At 42.1% G+C, this 25117-nt stretch overlaps 1 protein-coding gene across 1 annotated transcript in view; it reads left to right on the top strand.

Moving 5' to 3' along the window:
- Window positions 1–25117, top strand: part of exoc6b (exocyst complex component 6B) — a 106354-nt gene that overhangs the window by 44796 nt on the left and 36441 nt on the right. The window contains exons 15-19 of the mRNA XM_005946348.3: window positions 1504–1615; window positions 3850–3984; window positions 4225–4413; window positions 19719–19860; window positions 24285–24358. Of these exons, the coding sequence (XP_005946410.2) occupies window positions 1504–1615; window positions 3850–3984; window positions 4225–4413; window positions 19719–19860; window positions 24285–24358 (652 nt within the window). The remainder of the gene's footprint in view (window positions 1–1503; window positions 1616–3849; window positions 3985–4224; window positions 4414–19718; window positions 19861–24284; window positions 24359–25117) is intronic.

Raw genomic sequence — 25117 nt, 5'->3', positions numbered from 1 at the left:
CGTTTGAACGTCCACAGTGTTTTGTGTGTATTCAGCCCGTCGCTGTTTTCACTGCTGACTGCGTTCATTTTTTTCGTTGTTGTCATCGCTGATGCTGCTGCCTGTGTATTTTTAGAAAATACCTCCTGGGCGTGCTGTAAACACGCCTCATCTGAAGGCTTCTGGCTTCCCTTTGACAGCGCAGACCGCCGTGCATTTATTGTGACTGATGGCAGCATAAATACAATGAAACTCAAACCCAGCTCTGCGGTGTGTCTATATTTGTATATGTATGCGCGCGTTTCGGTGAGTTCACCAGCATACATTGACTTTTTGCCACTCTCCACCATTTCTGTCCACTCGGCACTTCTGCCGCTCCAGGAATTTTTTTTCTGTCTTCCTCCACCACCCCCCGCAACCTTTGCTCCGATTTGTCGGAACGTTTTTAGGATTCCTCTGCTTTTTTGGAAAAGCAGTAAGTTTGAATTCCAGCTTTCGCTCTCCCTCAGGCAACTCAGTGTGCATGTGTGTTGAATTCCAGGCACAGACAATTGACTGATTCAGTTGGAATGTATTTGTTGCCCACAGGGCTCTGGATTCAAACACAGAAAATAAAACACACACACAAACACAGATTGTTCATCATCCCTCAGCGGGAGAAAGCGATTGCTTTCATTCACAGTGATTATCTCTGCCTGTGCGACTCGTTTTGACCTCCCCTGACCTTTTCCTGCAAGAGCGTGCATCATCTTCTAATACTGTGTGCTTTACCTCTGGTCTCTCATGGGTTACGACCTCTCTTCTGTCTGTACACGCAACCTTTTGCCTATCACACCGAGCCCGAAGTCACACGACTTTTTGTGTAGTTGTTTCCAGGAACGTGTTGTTATTAAACAGGAGGCCAGAGAAAGAGACACCCTGCCATAAAAAACTTTACTGGACCCCCAAAATTGTGCAGAAAATTGTCTGGGTTTCTTCACCAAACATCACCCGCATTTCAAACATAACAAAGCTGATAGCGTGTCGGAGATTCTTTAAGTGGGTCTGATTTTTCTGCCATCAAACATTTGTTTTAATAGGAAATTTGAGCTCATTTCAGAGTTAAGTCCGCTGGCTGAGCACAGCTGGTAATTTTACAACTATTAAAGCTTTAAGAATTTTAAGAATTTGGAGGAAGAAGTTTGATTTCTGTGATATTCTGTGGTCATACATTTAGGATCATGAGTCCTAAATGACCAGTTTTTGGTTGGCAAGTTTAAAGTCTTATCAGGGCATTTAGGATGGCGTTAGAGTTTTAATGAGCCTGACAGCTCATAACATGGTAATGTACTTGTTAGAGTTGGCTGACATTTAGACTTTTTCCCAAATGGAGAGAGTCGCAGACAGAGAAATTCACTTAAACTGTTTGTACTGGCTTTCGGGCGTAGCAGCTCTCTGCAAGAAATGGAAGAAATCGCTTCTGCACAGTCACAGACTCTCTCGTTCTCTTCGCTTATGTATTTATTATGTATGTGTTTTTCTCAGCTCCACAGAGGTGGACGATATGATCCGCAAGTCGACAAATCTGCTGTTGACCAGAACTCTTAGCCACTGTCTGCAGTACGCCATTAAGAAGAAGAATGTCGGACTGGCAGAGGTAATGTGTGTGTGTGTGTGTGTGTGTGTGTGTGTGTGTGTGTGTATTTTTCCAAAAAAGTGGACAGATAAAACCACAATGGTCACTCCAAAAGGTCAGACATTTTTCTGAACTGAGGAAGATGTGGGGAGTTTCTGTTCTCCTACTTTGGATTTAATATTTTCGTCTGACCAAAAACCATAGACGTAGAATTAAAGTTGACATAAGTTGAGCGTTTTGACGCTTTCCATCTTGTTTTTTGTTTGTTTTGTTTAGTTTTTTACCTGAATTTGACAAAACAGAGAATATGTTTATTTATATAGTGTCAAATCACAACAACATTCGCCTCACCGCACTTTTTATTGTAGAGTAAAGACTGTGCAATATTAGAAAGAATCTCCAACAATCAGATGACCTCCTACGAGGGGACACTAGGCAACAGTGGGAAGTCGCCGTCTGCTGCGACTAGCTTAAGGGGTGAGAGGAAAAAGAGGCAAACTGAGATTACTCTAATGGGATTATAACTGACAAAATAAACTCGCTGTATTAAATAAGGACAGAGAGAGTGTTAAATGGGTGGATACAGATATATGTCTATTTTTTCCCCCAATAAACCACTGGTGAGGTGGATATCCCTTATATGGTCTTCTCAGGCACTCTGACTGTGAGCACAGAAGCCCCACCCACCTGCTGTTTATACCTTCTGTTTGGAGCCGGCAGCCAATTAGAAGAAACGAAACGACCATTACAGTAGTTTCTGGGTTTTTTTTGAAGGGCAGCTGCACAGGTAGAGGTGACCCTCACTAACTTCTGATGCACACCCAGTTATTTTGTTCTATAATGAGGTTCAGAACAGAGCTTCAAGTAATACTCCTAGCAGGCTTTCACATAGTAAGAAACTTTTAACAACTTAAAAAAAAAAAATCTTACTTCATCCTCAACAATTTCTGTCTTTTATTTCTGTATCTAACAACAAAAACTGGGATGACGTTGAGTTGCAGTCAGAAGCATGTGCAGTGGGGTCGAAAAACCCTATTCACTGAACATAGTTTCGGTCCCAGCAGTGGGGCCCACCCTGCTGTTTGCAAAGTAAGAGGAACTAAAGCAGCTTGTGTCAGAGGATGAACAGAGGAGCTGCACCAAGACCCACTATAAGATAAACAAGGATTATTCTGAGCTGGGACTCATGCAAAGCTGCTCTAGTCGAGAGAACAAATAACATTGCCAGTAATGACAGTGAAATTATGAAGAGATGGAGACAGAGCTCTACTGAACAAATGCTCATTAGACTTGTGTTACAATAATGGCCTCTGAATGGTGGATTTTTGCAGTGATGTGAGCCAGTAAACAAGTGAAGGCTTATGTTTTTGATTCTATCTTTTATTATGTTGTTTTCTTTGGCAAGTGCAACTTTTGTCACCCCTGACACTTGTAATAACCTTCTCAGAGTGAACATGTTACTCTAAAGTCGCTTGCACAACTTCGGAGTAGTTCTCTTACTCAGAATGGCGATTCTCAGCATTTCCAGCTCATTTACTTTCCCAAAAACAGACATTTCCTCTTTTCGGCCCACTGTTATTGTTGTCCCATCGCTGCAGAATGTGATGTGAAGTAATGATTTAATATTTTCCACTTTCCGTTGCTGTTTATTTTCATGCTCAGCGGCTACACTAGAGCACAAACATCATTAATTCACGGGGACAGGATGTAATGATAAGACGACGTGTTATGGAAAATTCAGCACGTCTGCATCCTTTATTAAACAAGTTCATCTAAGAATCACAAAGCTCTATTTGTTGTTCAAATTAAGGCTTATGAGGAAGTCACTAGACTGATTGTTGCAGAATGTGAATGCATTTGCACACCCGTTTGCTCCTGTCATTGCACGTATTGCAGTTTGGATTCGATTAATGCATAAAAATTCACGATTAAAGCCAAAAATCAAGTAACCGTTTGTACTTTTTAACCTAAGAAAGATCAGTAAACGTGGCAAACGTATCCCACACGGTCCACAGGAGACATTATACTTTTAAATTCGGTGGTATGTTTGATATTTGGCTTTTTGGCGAGCTCTCGGCCCATTTCATCGAAAAATTGCCCACATGCTGGAAAAAAAAAGTCGAACTGTTCAATATGTTCCACTTGCAAAAGATGACACATTGTGAAAAAATGTGAGGAAAAAGAACTATCGGCTACGCAACAGAAGGAGAAAGAATCCAAAGATGACCGGCTACATGTCTGTCCTGTTTGTGTAGTTGGTGCAGGTGATCATTAACACCACTCACCTGGAGCAGAGCTGCCACTTCCTGGAGGAGTTCATATCAAACATAACCAATGTTCCTCCTGACACAGTAAATGCTACCAAGCTGTACGGCACCTCCACCTTTAAGGTAAGGCTGCTCTTTCTTCCTCTGTCTCCTCTTTTCTCCCCAGCTGTTTTACTTTTTCTTTATTCCCCCATTCTTCCTTTCTTTTTCCTCCTTTCCACACAGTTTGTTTATCGTGCCATGCATTGTCTGTCTGCAACATGAAGGCACGCACGTGTCTCCAGTTTGTAAATTCTATGATACTTTTCCTTTTTTTCTTTTCTTTTTTTAAAATTCTCTGTTGGTTACAATCTTCTCTTGCAGGATGCTCGTCATGCTGCAGAGGCGGAGATCTACACCAGCCTGAATGCAAAGATTGACCAGTTCCTGCAGCTGGCTGATTACGACTGGATGGCTGCGGTGCCCGGAGGCGAGAATCTGGCTGCCAGCGACTACCTGATTGACCTGATTGCTTTTCTTAAGAGCACCTTCAGTGTCTTCACCAATCTGCCTGTTAGTAAACACATGAATACACACACACACTATAGACTTTACAGCATTGGAACACCAGAACAGAGAATCGAGCCATTCAGCACAACTAAGGAAATCTGCAAATCTCACCTGCAAATATAAAGAACTAAATAACTATAACAGTGCTCCATCCATCCATTTTCCATCCAGTTTATCCAGGTCAGGGTTGTGGGGTTGCAGCCCAGATGCCACAGGGCGAGATCAGTACACTCTGACAGGTTGCCAGTCTGTCGCAGGCTAACACAGGGAGACGTACAGTCATTCACACTCACATTCCACACATAAGATTACATTTTAGATTCACCAGTGAACCTAATCTCACTAACTGCATGTCTTTGTACTGTGGGAGGAAACCAGAGTACCACGAGACAACCCACTCAGGCACCCAGGACCTTCTTTCTGTGATGAAACTGTGCAAACAACGATTATCGTGCTGTCCTACAGCAGACAGCGATTAAATTATAACTTAAAATGAATTTAAGTAAAAGAAGAAGAGAATGTAATGTTTTAAAATCAAAGTGAGGAGTAAAATTGATAAGCTTTCTTAAAAAGTTTTTAAAGATGAATCTCAAACTGCTACAGAAACAAATGTACAAAACTTGGGGATTCTGGCAGGTCCGGGTGTTGTTGGCCAGAATGAACTAAGTTGACATCCTAAGTGTATACAGCGTGCTTCGGTTTAGCAGCAGGTATGGTGGATGTTGTAGTGTTCACAATATGTGGGTCATTAAAGTGTTTATCAGAGAGATGAAACAACCGCCTGCTAAGCAGACGGTACAACACAGAGAGGCCTAAGACAGCATCTTTCACCGTCTTCCAGTGTTGTGCTTGCAGCTGTCCCCAACTCTCTGTGAACAGTAGTCATGGCCACAGATCGATTTGTGACAACAATTTGCATATTAATGATCATGAAACTGAACTCGTTTAGGGCTCTGCTATGAATTTGGCCACCATTACGAGAATCGATCTCACTAGGAAGAGAGGAATATCGTTTCCTGTGCCCAAGACATGAGGTCGTCCTAAGGTCATCATAAAACAGCCTCACAGCGCCCCCCCCCTGTGAGATTAATGTGAAATGTTTCTAAATTACAAAAAGGAGGTTTAGTAGCACTGTGTTTCACACGTGTTGTATTTACTCTCGGCTACACGCTCTGAGTGTGCCGTTGTGTTCATTTGTCCGTCTCGCTTCGTGTTAGCATGACGCATCACAGGGCAGCACAATCTGCTTTACTTCGTTAAAGGATCAGCTTGTTACAGGTTAGGTCGTTAACATGGGCTCCGCTAAGCTTATTAAAGGGTGAGCTGGTTAGGTCAGGACCACTCGATTATATACAGACTCAGGCTGGTGATGCTGCTGCCCAACTTTAATGACATTACACTTCAGGTCAGGATATCACAGCACAATTTCCCACATTTTACAGTGTTTCTAAAGTGGGAAGAAATAATTATACTGTTCAAAGAAAATGAAAGGAATGCTTGATCATGACAGTGAAACCTACACTAAGTAGGGTTAAAGTTCAGGCATACCAGTCCCACACTAGGAAGCAGAAGCCATTGTGAATCCATTTTAGTTGCTTTGGTGCAAATAAAAGTGACAGCAGTGACTGGAAAGGCGACGACAGGACATCCTTCCAAAAAAGACAATGGTTTGCAGATGGTGGCCACACATCATTGCTCTTTCCATTTTCCCCTCCAACTTTCCTTATTGTTAGCGGCTTTTTCACTACTAGTAGCACGAGTTCGCCTGAAGCCCATTCAGGTTGCACAGATATTCAGCTTCTCTAGTACTTTACGTGCTGTTGTAAGAAGGTGTGCTGTGTCTCCCTGCACAGTCTCAAGAGTGCAGAGGAGATGCCAGGAGACGGGCAGTAACTCGAGGGTAACCGGACAGGGCTGTAGAAGCAGCGGGTCCAGTGTTTGCTCCGTTTCTCACTAGCCAAACCTCAAATCAGTGCTAATGTCGCAGCACTGCACTGTTGTCCAAATACGCTCACTTTCCAGTTTCAAGTAAACAAGATGGTAACGGCCAAAAATGTGTGGATGGCATCATGTTCGCTACGTTTATCGTTTATACAAAGCCTTCAGAAGGAACTGAAGAAAATAGAGGGGCATTGTACTGCATGCTGAGCAGAAAAGCGGACAGAGCTTAATATCCCAGCTATGTTGTTCCCACTCTGAATCTACTGTTTTGGGTTAATTTAAAAAGTAAAATGGGATTAACCCGCTCAGCTTTTAATGACAAACAAAAACTGAATTTTAAAGCCTGAAATTGGATTTTGTATCAGCTGTTTTGATCATTTAAGCAGACAAACCGATTTGAGAGCCTACACACACAGAAATACACTCACACACGGACACACACACATTAGCTTTAAGGTGATTTTGCACGCAGATTTAGTCCCAGAGGGTCACAAGGTCATAAGCACCCACACATGTATGCACCAAGTGTTTTCTAGCATTTCTAAGAGGCTTTTTCTGCACCCCCACAAGCCCTGGACATGACCCCATCACACACACGTTAACACCCAGTGTGGGGCCTCCTAAGCAGATCAGATGCTATGAACCTATGATGCTGGGTGGTATGACCTCCTAGATTAAGAGGTGATTGTGTGAAAGAGTAAGGTTTCACAGAAATGAATTGAATACTACTAAAGTGCGTAAACAGGTTTATAGGGGCATAAATTAACAAATACGTTTATACTGCCCCTTTATTCATGTCCTACTGTGTGTCTGGGTCTATGCGAGTAGGGAGCAGCAGCATTTAAAAGAGATCTCTAAACCTCCTACTTCTGGGGTGGTACAAAGGTATGCAGCCAAAAGATGCTTTCTGTTGATTTTTCCAGAGTGTGTCGTCATTTTTGCACACTACCCAAAAACCTCACCAAGGAAGCGTCTCAGTTGGTCCAGTCCAGCTCAACTGGCTCTTTTCCAGCACATCACTGTAGGTCCATCTAACCACTTTCCCCAATTCATTAACGAGACACCTAGATACTTGGATCTTCAACCCTGAACCAGCACTTCACCCTTTTCTGGCTGACAGCTGTGGCCTCAGACTTGCAGATGCTCATTCCCATCCTGGTGCAAATTGGAAGTCGTTGCTTGATGAAGCCATGCCGACCACATCATCTGCAGGAAGCAGACGTGATCTTTAGGATGTTCTCTGATCTTTAGCTGTGCCTGAAATTTTGTCCATAGACGTTATGAGCCCAGTATGAGTAACTTATTGGTGGCAATGTGAAGCCCTGTATTTTTACATGGACCAAATAGCACATAACATGAAACCTAAATACTGTACAATCAACTATTAAGCCCCATAGGATTCACTGAGGGATGCAGTTGAATGTCTTCTCCAAGTCCACAAAATAACATCTAAAACACTTTTAATGGCTTCTAGTATGAGTACTGAAAGCCAATCTGAATTAAATTGTTAAACTAATTAAATTAGATTATTACGGATTTCCTGTACTTTGACTGTCATACACTTTCAAAGCCACAATTTTCTGGACGACCTTAGATCATCAGCCAAATTAAGACCAGCTTCAACTCATGAACTCAAGTTCAGGGCTTCGCAGTGCTTCCCACTCATGGATTTTACTTTGATGGAATACTGTGAATGATCCTTTTTTTAATATATTGCACCATTTCCAAGCTTTGAAGCAGACGGTTTGATGGACGATAATGGGAAGGAAATAAAGCATCCAAATATAAAGTCCTGGATGTTATGCAGCCAACAGTAAGGACATTGAAAACAGCACAAACATACAAACCCCAATCCGATATTTATGGAGTGAAGGAGCAGCATGTTACAGAAACATTCCTGCAGCGATCAGCTCGCTATATTTTTGCACATGCTTGTGTCAGCTGTTTAAACAGCTCTAAACCTATTAGTATTAAATGTAAAAGCTCTAAAGGTACTTGGCTCATATTTCCTGAACAGCCACAGGAAAGATTACACTTATTCGTCTCATGCCTCAGTTTCAGTTCCTAGAAAGGAAAGCGTTTCCTTTATCCAAAGACTAATACTACGTCTACTTAGAAAAAGGATCATAATCGAATTGGGCTCAAATTTTAAAAGCAGAAGGGGGACGACGTGAAAAGTCCTCTGGAGTGAAAACAGTCACATGAATATTGGAGAGCAAACTTTGGGCCAACCCTTCGGTTTTATGGTTTATGGGCACTTAGATCATTTTTCTGTAGTGTTCTGAGATGTTTTGGCCACTGCTGCCGCCGTTGTGTCCACCAGATCTGCGTGGTGCTTCAGCACGTTGCACAAAGTGCCAGTTAAAGCCAGATTAGCTTCATCTCGAGGGCCTGTGTGTAATATATACACACACTGAGGTAGAAAAAGCTGCCAATGTCCTTGCAGTGATTTGATTGAGGAGGATTGTTTCCAGGCAGCCATTATATACTCCTTCCACTCTTTTTTTTTTTTTTCTTCCTTCCATTAAGAACACATGACTTCTGATGCTTTGCCCTGTGCTAAATATCCTGGTTTATGTTTCTTGCTTTAGGGAACACCCATAGAACACGCTACCTTACCGGTGAGTATCTGGGCTGCTGTTGTGATGGAGTGATGTTTACAAACCCCTGACTCACCTTGTTAACCCTCAACCCTGACCTTAAATCTCCTCACTAGAACGCATCGACCAGCATGCAAGATGAAAAGAGAGTGATGCACGTTTGCCTGAATCGGTGTTATCTCTGTCCCAACCAGGGAAGGAAATGGGGGCACAATTCTGTTTGTTTCAACTACTGAACCACATATTTTGGCAGGTTAAATTGTCATTTTGTTGTAGGTTCAGTCATAGTATGAAACCTTTGTTATGTATTATAACTGTGTATAAACAGTTGATATTTAACTCTCTATCTGAGAGTTATCCAATCTTGACTAGAGCATATCTGGTACGCTTGGGCGGTATCGATGTGTATTAGTAAAGAAGACTATTTACAAATCTGCACAGCATGAGTTTTTTGTTGTCCTGAGGAAATTATGTAATTTCCTTCAACGTTGTCCAAAAAAACCCCAACAGTCCTCTATTAAAGAGGACACATTCTGTCAGTGGACAAGCAGCCGAGCTCAGTGAGCTGTGAAAGTTGTCAATTGCAAGTTAGTCACCAGTAACTTGGGAGTATTTTGGGGTTTAGTCCAGGTGATAAAAGTGAGGCAGCCAAACAGGCAGAAAGGAAGAAGCTGTGCGGATTGCTTGCTTTTAAAAAGTTGTCTTGTACTCTGTTGAGGACACAGACTTGGAGATCAAACATGGACAATGATGTCAGGGATCAGTTATGGTCAAAGAGTTATTGTATAAATTCCTCATTGACTCAATAAATTATGTTTTAAGCACTGAGCATTTCTTTGGGAAAAACTCGCTGTGTTCCTTCCCCTGGTGTATCTCCCAGTTGAAGCACCCAGCTTTTCCACTGTCCAATGGGTTAGCTGACTAACCTTATGGCTTGCTGTGTGGTACAGACGATCCAAGAAGTGTGTGTCAGCTTTGCTGAGTGAAATTCAAGCATTTTCCTTTTTTTGTTTTTTAGTCCGGAGCACTAATTAATTGAATTTTATTCTATTTGAATAAATAAATTGTGTGATATTTATTGCAAACTGCTTCACAACAAATGCCAGAACATAAAAACAAAAGGCCATTGAAGAATGTCCTTTTCTTTGCCTTGGAAACTCTTGGGTAGCTTATGCTTTGGTTCGTTATCCATTTGCGCTGTGAAGCTCTGTCTAATCAGTTTTGCAGCATTTAGTAGAATCCGAGCAGAAAGAATCGCTTCTAACTCATTCTGCTGCTTCTATCAGCAGTTGCAGCATCAATAAACACTAGTGACACAGTTCCACTGGCAGCCATACACGCTTACACCATAACACAGCCTTCACCATGTTAGATGCATAGTATAGCTTTGCATCACGAGCTGTTTCTGTCATCTGTATTTTTCTCTTCCCATCAGGTACAAGTTAATCTTGGATTCATTTGTCTAACATGTTTTAGATGTTTTCTAGCAAAGTCTAATCTGACCGTTGTGGTCTTTAGTGTAGCCAGTGATTTGCGTCTTGTTGTACAGCTTCTGTATTTACATTCATGGAAGCGTCTCCTGATTGCAGATCTTGACAGTGATACACAGGTTTATTTTCATAACCACAGAAATAAATCTGTGATCCACGTTAGTTGTATTTTCTGGTCTTTCAGGCCTTTTGCTGTCGCTCAGCTGGCCAGTGCCTACATTCCTTTTTAACAATGAGCCGTTTGGCTGCTGCACAAGGTCAAATTTATTTATATACCATATTAAAAACAACAGAGTTAACCAAAGTGCTGTACATTAAAATTGTATAGCGCCATCAAACATTGCACTAAAATCCAGAACAATTGAGCAGGAAACACAACATTTAAAACACAATGAATAACATAAGATAAAAATAAAATAAATTTATAACACAAAATGCAATAATCGAAGGATGCTGCACTGGAACCAAATGCCAAGGCGAATAAAGATTTAAACGAGTGTATTGTCTGAGCTGTGTGGATACGGAGAGGTAGATTATCCCATAGATTTGGTGCTGCTGCTGTAAAAGCTCAATCACCTCTTGGTTTTAGGCGTGCGTTAGAGGAACTGGTAAGATAACTGCAGCGTTTACAGGTTTATCAGTGTGAAACGGCTCAGACTGATACAAACATGCAAGTCTGTTGAAAACCTTAAAAGTAAGCAATGAAATCTTAAAATCAATTCTAAAACAGACAGGGAGCTAAAGAAGGGGTGAGAGGCCGAGGTCATGTCTTCATGCCCCATTCTGGACTTACTAAAGGCAGTGCATAGATGATTGTTCAAAGTCCAGGGAATTTCAGTTTTGAAGTTTTCACTGATTGGTTTACTCGGGTGTTTTTCGCTTAACGGCGGTCAGCTTTAAAATTATAGTAAAAGCTATAAATACAAACTCGACATTTAGAATCAACTTCAGATGTCATATCTGCTTCATTTCTCACAAAATCACAAGAGAACATATCTCACCTGGCCATGAAACCACCCGTCAATTGTCACATTAAGTTTGAGCCTCTAAAGATGAACAACTGCAGAAAAAAATGTGTAATTCCCAAAGAGTTGATACAAAATGTTTGTAAAACCCTTTGAATTAAAGCTAAAAGTCAGCACTTCAATCACATATTTTGATTATGTTTCATTTACAATACACTGTGGTGGTGTACAAAGACAACCGTACAAAAGCTGCACAAAGGCCACTGTGTGCCATTAAAAACACCCTGTGTGATGTCAGGAAGGTATGAAAAGATGGATACCGCCCAAGCCTGATGTCTGGTACTCACTTTCTTCAGATTTCTAAAACAGGCTCTAATGAAACAAAGGGAAAAGGCCAATGTGAAGAATGTGTTTACCAGCCGCTTCAAAAGACAAAAGAAATTTCCAACCCTGGTGTCTGTCAGATCAAATGTGGTTTGTAGTCCTTGAAGTAAAGCTGCTTGCATTGGTTCTGTGTATCTGTGTGTCTGTGTGTCAAGGTTACAGTCAAAGAAAAGAAGGAAAAAATCACTCACAAAAATGCACAAAAGTCCAGACTTCATTTTTGTGGTGTTTCTTGAGTGACATGAACAAATACCTGCCTGGTGCAGAAATCTGTGATTGTTCCACAAGCCTTAACCTGGGCCTGCGCCCTGCACGGTCTCAGACACATCAGTATATCCCCCCTTTTATAGTCTTTTTTTCAGGTCATTAATCAGAATAAGCACCTGTAACCCTTCAGATTTACCCGGAGCGCTCAATCTCGTATCCCCCAGACGCAGATTTAGGTGAAGAAGCACTACAGCCGGGTGTCGCCCTGCAGTGTCATTTTTTTTTTCTTTTCATTTTTTTGCTGTGATCCCACCTCTTGACTTTTGGCTGCCCTGCGTGGCTGTTCGTATGATTGACAGGTTTCTGGATGGATGGAGAGCATATTATACACCATGTCGAATCAGTTCCAGGAGTTGTGAATCAGTGCGTTTGTGGCGTTGTGAAGCGCTGACTTACGGTGCTGTTGTGTTTATAACTCAACCTGCTTTTAGCATTATGAGACTGCAGTTGAATTCAGATGGGAGCACTTCAAAAACAAGCTCTGTCCAAAAAAAGGGGGGAGTTGCACATGAGTCTATAATGCTGAACGCTTTTACATGTGAGGCTCTGGTGCTTCTAACAGATCCATAAACATGAATGTTTTTATTAAAAGTAACTGATTAAATTTAGCTTGAACACGATCTAAGATTGAATGAAGGGAAAATCATTGTGTTTATATGGCCTGTATTCAGGTACCTGTTCTGCCTCAGTCACTGCTGGAGTAATACATGTGGCCACACTTACACATTTATTTACCCCCACAAAGCAAGACCATGAATAATCTGAACACTTTCTTCTCAAGTTTGCTGTGCTGGAAGCTGACAATCAACATGAGCCAGATATTAAAAAAAAACAAAACTACTTTAAGATTTTTTTAGGGGCTTTAAAGCTTTGCTCTTAATATAATTTTATATTCACAGTTGATCAAATAACTGTGTCTCTAGTATTGACACCAGATGTATATTTGTCAGTTAAGTACATAGTGATTAGAACATTTTTCATAGGTTTTACAACTTTTCCTATTGATAAAGATCTCCTCCGCAGGCATTCATACTATACTAAAGTGAAGTAGTAGATAGTCTTTCTACTATAGAAATATATGAGCAGCCAGAACTTTGTTCTGTATTTTTACACCTTTATTTGTGTAGAAAAACTTCTTTCCCTCATATTAACACCTCTGGGGAATTAAATGTGTAGTTAAATGCATTTACAGTGGCAGACAGACATTGGGGAGTTTTACTGGTCTGGCTCTGTATGTGGCTCACAATGTAAAATGACTTTAACATTCTTGCTATAGAATACTTCTTCTAGAGAGAAATTCATGACTGCAAGGTGTCCAAATCATCACGCCTCCACCTCCGTGCTGATAGTTGGTATGAAGTGTTTCTGCTGATATGCTGTGTTTGGTTTTCTCCAGATGTGTTGTTGTGCATTATGGCCCAACATCTCCAGTCTGGTCTCTTCTGCCCAAAGGACATTGTTCCAGAAGCCTTGTAGTTTGTTCATATGCAACTTTGCAAGCCTAAGCCGTGCTGCAGGGCCTTTCTGCTGACAGTCCATTCAAACATTTTAATTGTAGTGTCACAAACTTTAACATTTGCCATGCTAACTGAGCCCTTTAGAGTCAGATGTAGTACTTGGGCTAGTTCCTGGGAATATTGCGGCATTGTGTACTGTGAGTACCTTTTTATAGAGGTATTCACATCTGCTGATGATCAGTTAATTAAATGCATTGATTAGCAGGACCTGGCTGCTATTTACCTCCTTAATTCCTATGGAAGCATTTAGGGTGGACATTACCTGACTAGATGGAAACTGTTAGCACTATGCACTGTGTTAGCACTGTGAACATAAGTATTAGATATCAGGTGCTCAAACTCACAGTTGGATGTGTTATTGTTAATGTGGCACTAGCATGTGTCACATACCCATCATTTCCCCTCACACAGGCCTAGTGAAGCAACACTAGGCCTTTCTCCACTTCCTCTGCTGTTAGTTGTTGGAAGGAGGCAAACAGCAGGTTTATCACAGCGTAGAGCGATTTGTAGGTTTCCCGCACATAAAAACGATTAAATATTAACGTCGGAGATTAATGCGTGTGCGAAAGCACCTGAAGGTGAATTTTCATATCCTGAACAGTGGGACGAGCAGATGTTTGGTTTTTTTTCAACTGTGCTTTCCTCCTCTTCCTTCCTCTTTCTTGATTACTCACCACCACCCGTCGTCTGTCTCTCCGCCTGACCCCGCCAGTCTCGTCCCCATCCTTTCCCCTCACCTCGTTCCCTCCACCTGGCCTGCTCTTTCTTTCGGTCTATTTGTTCAGCCGTTAGGCGCTGAGTAGATTTTAATGAGCTCTTTGATGAACGTCTCTCGTTAGTTAGAAGGAGGGATGGAGGTGGGAGGATGGAGGAGAAGCATCACTTGTTTTTCTGGTTTCCTTTTCTTGGCTCTCTTCCTTCCTTACTAACTTCTCTCCCACCTCCTCTTCTCTACATATTTATGTTCTTGAATCCTTTCCTTTTATTCCTCTGTCCTCACCTTACCTTTCCTTTGCTCACCTCCCCTCATATTTTGCATCCTCTTCTTTTCTTTCCTTCTTTCCATCTTTGCCTTATTTCACCTTGCTACCTGCATTTCCTCAATTCTTCACTCTTTCACATTTTTCTTGTTTTCTTTTCCCTTTCTTCCTTCCTCACCAGTACTCCTTTTCATTCTTCCTTTGATCACATCTATTTAAATTTACATCTTCCAGCTGTCCTAATGGTTCCTTTCCTCCTTTCCCCAGCTCACCTGTTCTTGTTTTTCTCTTTCCTCTTATTTTCCTTCTTTTTTCATCACCCTTTCTTACTTCTTCCTTTTGTCACTTTTCAGCAGCTTTTCTTTTGTTTTTCTTCTGTTTTTGTTCCCACCCTTTTCTTTTTAACATTTTCCTTCCCCCTTTGTTACCTTGTCACCTGTGCTCATCTTCTCTTTCCTGCCTTTATCTTTTCTTTCCTAGTCATTCCTTACCTTTCCTCATCCTTTCTTTCTTTTCCATTCCTTTTCCCACATTTCCCTTCAATTGTCACTGCTTTTATTTTTTTTAATCCCAACCTTCCACCCTTACCCTCACCTTTTCTTTTCACCCCCTTTCCTTTCCCATCTTATACTTTCCTCTCCTTCCTCTTCTCCACTGTGCCTCAGGCTAATCGTTCCCAGTTGTCTGTACTGAAGTCCAAGGCGATGCCATTTTTGTCAGAAAGACCTACGTGTGTGTGTGTGTGTGTGTGTGTGTGTGTGTGTGTGTGTGTGTCAGATATTCCTTGCTTAGGACATGTAAATAGAATTAGCTCATTTCACGCTCGGTCTCACCCGATGATAATTGACCCCCGAGGTTGTGCGAACACTGTATCTCTGTGTTTGTGTGCACGCAGAGTTCAGAGGTCAGCGTCATATTGGAGGATATCCGGCCAGTCGTAGGTGTGTGTTTCTCAAACATATGTGCTTGCACGTGTGTGCCTTGTGTATAATTTGATTTTCCCTGTGAGGTGAAGGCTCTCCAGACTCTTTCCTGACTTGGATCTCAGTTCATGCGCTGCTACAATTAGATCTTTTTTTTTTCTTTTCTCTTTCTTGCTGCTGTCGGGTTTGTTATATAAGATAAGATGAATTTTATGGATCTCTGAGGGGAAACCGTTTTATTACAGCGGCAGTGAGTTGAGTTGCTGCCTGGAAAACAGAGGAAATGGTATTAAAGTGTGTCATTAAAATAAAAATGTCTTGATTAAATCGGTGCTTAATGACAGCCAATAATTTTAACTAATGTGTCTTTTAATGTTCTATTTTGTTTTTCCTTAATTTCACATTTCCTGGATGTATTTGGGAATCGGTGGGAGGGTATTTTCAGCCATAGGAAAAGTCTGGGAGCTCAGCCATTACTCAGGATTTTTACTAGGGGATCAATTGAAAGGATAATGAATGTGCTGTGCTGCTTGTTTCGTACATTCATTAATGCTTGGACATTCGCTGCAGGTTTCCATCCCAGTCTAGACGCCAGATTGCTTGGACAGTGTGCAGAAAAACAACGCTGATTTTAAAGTTATGATTAGAAATGTGTTTATGCTTCTGTTTTTTTTTTTTTTTTAATATATACTAATGAGAGCATTCGCACAGTGGTGGTTAGCACTGTCCCCTCACAGCAAGAGGGTCCTGTGTTTGAATTTGAGTCTTTCTGAATCAAGTTTTCATGTTTGCATCAGGGTGCAAAGACATGCTGGTTAGGTTAACTGGTTCTGTGATTACCCTCGCTGCAGGAAACAAAAGCCACTTGATGGGAATTGAACACAAGACGAGCACTAGCTAAAAAGTGAGTGTCTCCTGTTTTCAACGTCGGAGAAAAGAAAAGGGTTTTTTCTCCATGAACCACTATCCAATAGCCTATACAGGGAGTGCAGAATTATTAGGCAAATGAGTATTTTGTCCACATCATCCTCTTCATGCATGTTGTCTTACTCCAAGCTGTATAGGCTCGAAAGCCTACTACCAATTAAGCATATTAGGTGATGTGCATCTCTGTAATGAGAAGGGGTGTGGTCTAATGACATCAACACCCTATATCAGGTGTGCATAATTATTAGGCAACGTCCTTTCCTTTGGCAAAATGGGTCAAAAGAAGGACTTGACAGGCTCAGAAAAGTCAAAAATAGTGAGATATCTTGCAGAGGGATGCAGCAGTCTCAAAATTGCAAAGCTTCTGAAGCGTGATCATCGAACAATCAAGCGTTTCATTCAAAATAGTCAACAGGGTCGCAAGAAGCGTGTGGAAAAACCAAGGCGCAAAATAACTGCCCATGAACTGAGAAAAGTCAAGCGTGCAGCTGCCAAGATGCCACTTGCCACCAGTTTGGCCATATTTCAGAGCTGCAACATCACTGGAGTGCCCAAAAGCACAAGGTGTGCAATACTCAGAGACATGGCCAAGGTAAGAAAGGCTGAAAGACGACCACCACTGAACAAGACACACAAGCTGAAACGTCAAGACTGGGCCAAGAAATATCTCAAGACTGATTTTTCTAAGGTTTTATGGACTGATGAAATGAGAGTGAGTCTTGATGGGCCAGATGGATGGGCCCGTGGCTGGATTGGTAAAGGGCAGAGAGCTCCAGTCCGACTCAGACGCCAGCAAGGTGGAGGTGGAGTACTGGTTTGGGCTGGTATCATCAAAGATGAGCTTGTGGGGCCTTTTCGGGTTGAGGATGGAGTCAAGCTCCATCACACGCGTCCAAGTACTCCACAGCGTGGCTGGCAAGAAAGGGTATAAAAGAAGAAAAACTAATGACATGGCCTCCTTGTTCACCTGATCTGAACCCCATTGAGAACCTGTGGTCCATCATCAAATGTGAGATTTACAAGGAGGGAAAACAGTACACCTCTCTGAACAGTGTCTGGGAGGCTGTGGTTGCTGCTGCACGCAATGTTGATGGTGAACAGATCAAAACACTGACAGAATCCATGGATGGCAGGCTTTTGAGTGTCCTTGCAAAGAAAGGTGGCTATATTGGTCGCTGATTTGTTTTTGTTTTGTTTTTGAATGTCAGAAATGTATATTTGTGAATGTGGAGATGTTATATTGGTTTCACTGGTAAAAATAAATAATTGAAATGGGTATATATTTGTTTTTTGTTAAGTTGCCTAATAATTATGCACAGTAATAGTCACCTGCACACACAGATATCCCCCTAAAATAGCTCAAAACTAAAAACAAACTAAAAACTACTTCCAAAAACATTCAGCTTTGATATTAATGAGTTTTTTGGGTTCATTGAGAACATGGTTGTTGTTCAATAATAAAATTATTCCTCAAAAATACAACTTGCCTAATAATTCTGCACTCCCTGTATATTGGAACATGGGATTTTTAAATCACCAAATATCTGTATTGGTAACGAGCGGAGGAACAAATTGAGCCGTTATAAATGCAGATACAGATTTATCAGCATGTGGCTGCTAACGGCCCCCGCTGATGTATCGGTCACGGTTAACAGTTTACGGCGCGTAGAGGAATAGAAACAGGAATTGGTGCCCTGATGTTTCATCTGGTTTCTGAGAATTCAGTGGGGAAAACTTGCTGTGTGTTTTGGGTCACAGTGTGATTGCCGGCTGGTCAAAGTAGGTTTTGATACCATCGTCTATCTGCTAGCTGTGATTCCTTATGTTTTAGCATAATGCTTTATGTGTTCAGGGAGGTCAGGGGGTAAATGTCCTGAGCTTTGCTTCTTTTTATTTCATGGTATGGCTTCTATGAGAATTTACTCTGAATTAATCAGCATATAAAGAAAGTGGGAGTATCAGATGAAAAGACTTGCAGTCTGCCTTAAACGGAGCGCAAAGAGCTAAAACGACTAAAATTCAATTAATTTGACATCGAATGCACGCTAACAATCGCAGGACGATATCAACAATTTATTCGCTGTGTATGAATATTTGCAAACGACACAAGGAAACAGAGTCACATGTGTGATTAGAGCTGTATAAACACTAGGTTCACACCAGCACCTTCATGCTTCACACAAATATAAATGTTGTGTGTGTGTGTATTTGCACATGCTGCATGTATACATGTGTGTTTAGCTTCACTGTGTGATTAATGAAGGTAATTAAATATGCAGGGCTTGAAATGAAAGGTCCCGCGTTTCTTATTAATCACCCCTAAAGTGCGTTGGTGTCAGCCGGACACATCAAAGTCACGTCAGGATTAATATGTGTAATCAGGCCTTTCAGGGAAACTTCCTCTGCTCGGCGTTTCACTCAGAGTTTACAAGGTTAAGATGATCTTTTAATAGACTTGATTTCCCCTTTTTTTTCTCAGTAGTTCTCTCAAAGCAACATCTCGTCAAAACTATGTTGATGGTACTCAGGAAAGAGGAATTAAATCATACAAATTGTTTATTTAAAGATCACAAGAAAACTAATCATCTTCTCAAGCTCTAGATTTCCCCTTTTCTTTCTCGGTTCCCACTGAACTTTTGCTCTTTCACATAACCTTATTTTTTTTAAAAACCCTTTACCACTTCTTTAGAGGTCAAACACGAGGCCACAGCTTGTCACTGAGACCACACACACACACACACACACATATATGTACACAATCAGAAAATCGAACCCAGTCAAAGTTGTTTCTATATAAATGTTTTGTCATGCACTTCCTTATCCCCTGCCTTTATTCTTTTATTATGCCACTTCATCATTCTGACTGCACCTGAATGCAGCACACGTCTTTGTCGTCGCTGTGTGTGGGTGTATGTTAAAAAAATTCCTCTGACAAAGAGCACCTGAACTGTGCATACGTCTGTTAACGTCCATGCATCGGTGTGGATCACAGCTTCCTTAGTTCTGTTTTTGCATACAGTCACAAATAAAATGCGTGTTTCACCTGCTGTACAAAACTGGGATCAAACTGATACTAAACAAGCTGAAATTTTGAGTTGTGTTTAGTTTTGGGCACATTTTGTAGCTGCACAGGCAGAGATCACCCTCATTAACCTCTGATGCACATCCAGTCACTTGGTTATGAGATATGAGAGCTCAGTCTAGCAGTGAAAAACGACACATTTTACATTTCTGTTTAGAAATCAAGAGAAGAAAATGCAGCATCCTCACTTCACTCCTTTCTTCTTTCCTTGTGTCTTCTCGCTCTTTCTCAGGGTAAAGTAGCGCAGACTGCGTGCATGTCGTCCTGTAAGCACATCTCCACGTCCCTCATGCAGCTCCTGCTTGACCCGGAGGTCCGACAGATCTCCATGGGCGCTCTGCACCAGCTCGACACCGACGTGAAGGAGTGCGAGAGTGAGTGTCGCAGTGCAAATGTTTGGGCATTTCATTAGTGGGTTTTTGTGTTGAAGCATTTTTTTTTTTTTTACAGAAATATGTGAAAAGGTTTTGTGTCTTTTTGTTTTTTTCCTTCAGAATCATCGTTTGTTACTTTTCTGCAAACTTTACAAAGTTTATGGTTGGACATTTGATTTATGTTGACACACGAATTAAGAAGAGAAATGTTTTGTCAGATTACTGTTTTCTTCACCTCTGTGCGTTCTCTTTGTCAGTTTCTTCTTTCTCTTTCATTTTTTCTTTGTTCCACTTTGTTTTTCATTCACACACTCACACGTGCACACATGTACTTTTTAACCCAAATGAAAGTGAGGAGGCACATCTCCTTAACATGAAATGCATTTTTCTTTGAATTAAAAGTCTTGGAGTCGCACAAAGACATTAATCACACGAGACCGCTTTTATGAAATGAGCTGGAAGTAGGCCATGTTTGCACTTTGCATCTGAGAGCACAGGGGGCGCTATGGAACAACCAATTGCATGGTTGAGGGAAAGCATCTTCGATACTCCCTTCTCTAAAAATCCTTAATTTTTCTTGCTCTTCCATCTTTTTTTCCTCGAATGTCTCCTTACTCTCCTAGTCTCCAGCCTCCTCTCTCCTTCCCATCATCCTCCTGGCTCTCCCCCTCTCTTCCTCATTTCTTTCTTTCCTGTCCCTCCTCCTTCTCCTTGGTTCGGAGCCACAAAGATGCAGAGCTTGCAGATAAAGGCGGGCAGGGAATGAAAGAGCGAGACGCGTCGCTGGCTCGGTTTTTACATGATCAAGGTTCTTAGAGTCACTGAGAGCGTGTGGGTGATGTGATGTGCAGTGACATGCATGCAGTGCTGCGGAGGGGTTAGCAGGTTACAGAGTTAGTTTTTCAGAATGGATTGGGAGGGGTGGGAGTCAAACTGGGAAAAAAGTGGAGCTGATGGTACAGTAGATGGATGGAAGAAAAGGAAAGTGGAAGATGAGTTAAAAATTTAAGTGGAAATGCAAGACAGAATAATGCCTTATAATAATGGGAAAGGGGGTTAAATATTAGGAGAAAGTACTAAAAAAGGAAGAAGAGGAACGGGAAAGGGGGATGAAATGAGAAGTTTAAGATGCATGGACAGTTTGAGTGGAAGAAATGGGGGCAAATAAGGATCTTTATTGTGTTTAAATAAATACACTTAATGTAATGTAAGCATTTTTTAAAAGTCACTGCATGAGTGCGGTGAAAACAGCAATATGACTAACAAAAGTGTTAAATGTTCAAGAGCAACAAGAAGAAAACTTTAAGCAAAAAGTGGAATAATGAGTGGAATAATGAGTGGGTAAAATTAAAGGACAGAACAGATTTCGGGTGAGGGACAGGTGAATAAAGATAATGGGATTAAATGGAAGAGCTGTGAAATTAATCAAATGAAAATCAGAAGGGGGGCACATGAGACGGACAGAGGGAAGAGCAGAAAGCATGGATGAGAGGAGGGATTAAATGAAAATTAACAGTGAGGTTTAAATAAAAAAAAAGGAGGAAGTGAAGGAAGAGAGCACAAGAAAGAGGGATTAGAGTTTGAATAAAGGGAGGAATTTCAGGATGGCGAGGGATAAAGAGAAAAAGGAAGGTACAGATGAATGAATGCGATCACCAGGGGAGTGTGGGGAGGAAAAGGGAGGAGATGTTGGATTCTGAGAGAAGCAGAGGAGCATTGATGGAGAGAAGGAAAAAGAGTTGAGGATGAGAGTGTGAAGCTACGAGCATGGCACAGCGGGCAGCAAGCATTCAAACCCGGCCGTTGACCAGAGGCCGTCAGTGACTGTCGCTGCCACAGAGTGGACGGACACTGGTTAAACTAATTTCTACCCTGAAGCTAAGCCAATGGGAGGGACGGGTACTGTAGATGGACGTGTGACAGGGTGGGAAACTAGCGTCCGGAGTTTATCCACAGCAGCCACCAGCTGGCAGCTACAAAGTGAATCCCGTCGAGTGAATTGCTTTATGTGTGGATGGGGCTTAAGAGAAAGAAGCAGAGCATGGAGATGGATAAAGTGAGAATAAAATGAAAAACATTAAAGTCGAGGATGAAAAACGGGGCATCTGTAATCCTGACCTCAAAACTATCCAGGATGGAAACCTGATTTATGAGCCACGTTTTTGATTTGGCCTTAGTGAAGCGACCATCCCCACTTATCTGGCTTTGGGAACGGCGTCGCGGAGGATGCAGGCTTGTGCTTTCCCATTATCTTGTATATGCTGGGTGAAAAATACAAAATGAACAAGTTAGGAAAGAGTCAGTTTCTCGAAAGCCATCGCCAAGCTGCCTTAGTTCGTTTCCAGTTTGCGCATGGACATGTAGAGGGCCAGTCATTTTTGTAAAGCGCACAAGCCACGGCACCTAGGTTAAAGAACTAAGTCATTTTTTTGCACTACAAATGATGCTGTAGCTTTGACGTGTTCAAAGGTGAAGAAGGGAGCGAAGACATGAAGACAAGATATAAATATTACAGGGAAATACATCCAGAGATGAAAGGAGGAAACAAATGAAGCGTGGGAGTTAGAATCAAAGGTAGAAGGTGATACGTGTTCAAAGCAGGTATTTAAAATGTATGTTTGAGATGAACATAAATGTATTATAACCTCCAGGATCTACTCGCTAAAAGAAAACCACAAAAAGAATCAGGGATTTTCAAGAATCTGACCATATCTTGAACCCAACAACAAAGAGCAGGGAAGCCACTGAGACACAAGAAAACACCTTAGGGTGGAGGTCTGGATGGATGGTTGGCTGTACAGTGACTCCCCTCTCTTGTGGAAGTGCACCACCTTAGGCGTAGATTGTACTTCCTTTAAGTCCGCTTGAGGAGATATCCAGGAGTGCATGGATAACTGGTGCCCTGTAATACAGGTAGGCATGCGAATGTCCACAAGGACACTAGTGCTCATCATCTGATGATGAAATTTATGTCACTTGGACTTGAGCAGACCCTAAAGCAGGGGTGTCGAACTCCAGGCCTCGAGGGCCGGTGTCCTGCAGGTTTTAGATATTACCCTGGGTCAACACACCTGAGTCAAATGATTACTTCATTACCAGCCTCTGGAGAACTTCAAGACATGTTGAGGAGCTAATTTAACCATTTAAATCAGCTGTGTTGGATCAAGGACACAAATAAAACCTGCAGGACACCGGCCCTCGAGGCCTGGAGTTCAACAGCTGTGCCCTAAAGGGTTTGTTGAGGCGGTTCAAATGACCTGACTGGCACTGCATGCCAGTTATCACTAGTAGTGAAAGAGATGTTACCCGTGTCCATTGGCAGCAATGATTGCAAGTTAAAAGATGTGTGGAAGTTTGAATGCACAAAACAAGCCAACGTGCTACTCTGATTGTATAAAGTGTAGCGGCATTGGGCAGGAAAACGTTGAACAGGTGGTGTGAAACAGGGCTGTGGCCGGCTTTTTAAGTCGCGAAAGCTTTGCTCGAGTGGCTGCGCCTCCACGTACCCAAAGCACTGCTGTCTGCTAACACTAAGCCTGGAGGAACAGCCGGTGTGATGGGTTTCCTGTTTCGTTTCCCTTGAAGAGCGATAGAGAGCAGGTTTGATTTGTCACTAATTTGAAATATTCAAAAGGGAGCGAGTGGTAATAGGTCTGTTGCTGCTGCCAAGACCAGTGCCTGTTAAGTGACGGCAGAGGGAGAAATTAAGAGAAAGTTGAACCGAGTTTGGGTGGAAGAATCGTTTAAAAGGTTAGCTTAGGCGATGGCTTCAAAGTTTATGTGCAGGACGTGTGTGTGTGTGTCTCTGGGGTCAGTGAAGACGGCGGGCGTGTAATCAGTGCTGTAGTGTGTATGGCCTTGTGCTTCTGTGTGTGTCCTGAGGTAAAAGAGATTAGCTACAGGCTGGCTCTGGCTCCCTCTCTACACCACGGCGCTCCTCTTTCCTCTCCTCTCGTTCCCTCGCTTCGGCTTGTTTACTGAGCCAACTGACGCCAAGACCCTAGTTCACACTCCGTACGACCCTGACGCGCACACACAGGCCTCACGTCTGGGTTCAAAATCGAACAGCTAAGCCCTGTACAAGCAATGCGCGCGCTAGCCTTAAAACTCTGACATTATCTCCTTCACTTTCACCAAGTCTGCATCACCCCAAACACACACACTTTCACAGGCACGCACACACACTCTTTTTCAGCAAGACCTAGCGACATGACTCTAACACCCTGCCCTCCCCTTTCCTCTCCTCCCTCCTCCCCCCTCCTCCCCAGGCTGTCATTTGTCTGCCAATCTATCCCGATGCATAGCAAATCCGACCAGGTCTTTTATTATTCTGTTTTTCACCCTCTTATTTTTTTTTCCTCCTCCTCCTCTCTTCCCTCTCTCCGGGGGTGGACTGGGGGTGGCGGGCTTGTATTTTCCCACAGGTTTTGCCAGAGCCGGCCCGGTCGCAGGCTTCCAGGGTGACACGTTGCTTCTGGCCTTCAGTGACTTGAGACAAGTAGGTCTTTGTCTCCCTCGTGGTCCTCTCTCCTTCATTTTCTCTTTCTGTGTGTTTTTTTTCTTTATTTTTTTATTTACCCCACTATCTTTTTTTTCTGCCTCCTCCTCCTCCCCCCCCACTTCCTTGTCCTTTTCATCCTTCTCCCATCCTCCCTCACACTCCCCTCAACCCTCCTCATCTTCATCTTCACCCTTCATTTGGTTTTCTGATTTTATTCCTTCTTCGTTTTCTTTTTTTTGTTGTTGTTATCCCACATCCCAGTCATCCTTGCTTTTTCCACCCTTTTGTTTACTTACTGTGTTTATCTGGAAGTTTCTAACATCTAACATATCTCTACTGCTGCCTTATCTCTCATCAAATTCCTCACACTCATTGCGAGGAAGTGACGATGTTTCGAGAGAAAAAACGGGAAACCTGAATGTTGTAACGAACAACTGATGCTTTACTGTGGTGAAAGGTTCAAACATCTTATCTGCAAAGACCTTGATCTGCAGATTCCTCCTGTTTACTCTTTATGTCCCCGCTGTCGCCGAATGCTCGCTCACTGGAGACCAGTGGATTGTTGGGTTTCTGTCTATAATTGTTTTGGGTCTTTAACTTAACCTCTAACCTCTTTGAAGATCTCCCGTAATGATCTCTCTACATCAAAATGATGGAGATGCTCCACAGTGTGCTATTCATCGATTTGCTTTAAAAGAAAAACATTAAAAGTTCGTCTCACTTTTGTAGAGTGTACAAAATAAACTTCCGTTGCAC

This window comes from Haplochromis burtoni, unplaced genomic scaffold, assembly GCF_018398535.1.
Source record: "Haplochromis burtoni strain Fernald_Lab_line unplaced genomic scaffold, NCSU_Asbu1 Contig_463, whole genome shotgun sequence".
Lineage (NCBI taxonomy): Eukaryota > Metazoa > Chordata > Actinopteri > Cichliformes > Cichlidae > Haplochromis > Haplochromis burtoni.
The sequence above is the reverse complement of the archived record's forward strand: the minus strand, read 5'-3'. Positions and strand labels throughout refer to the sequence as shown.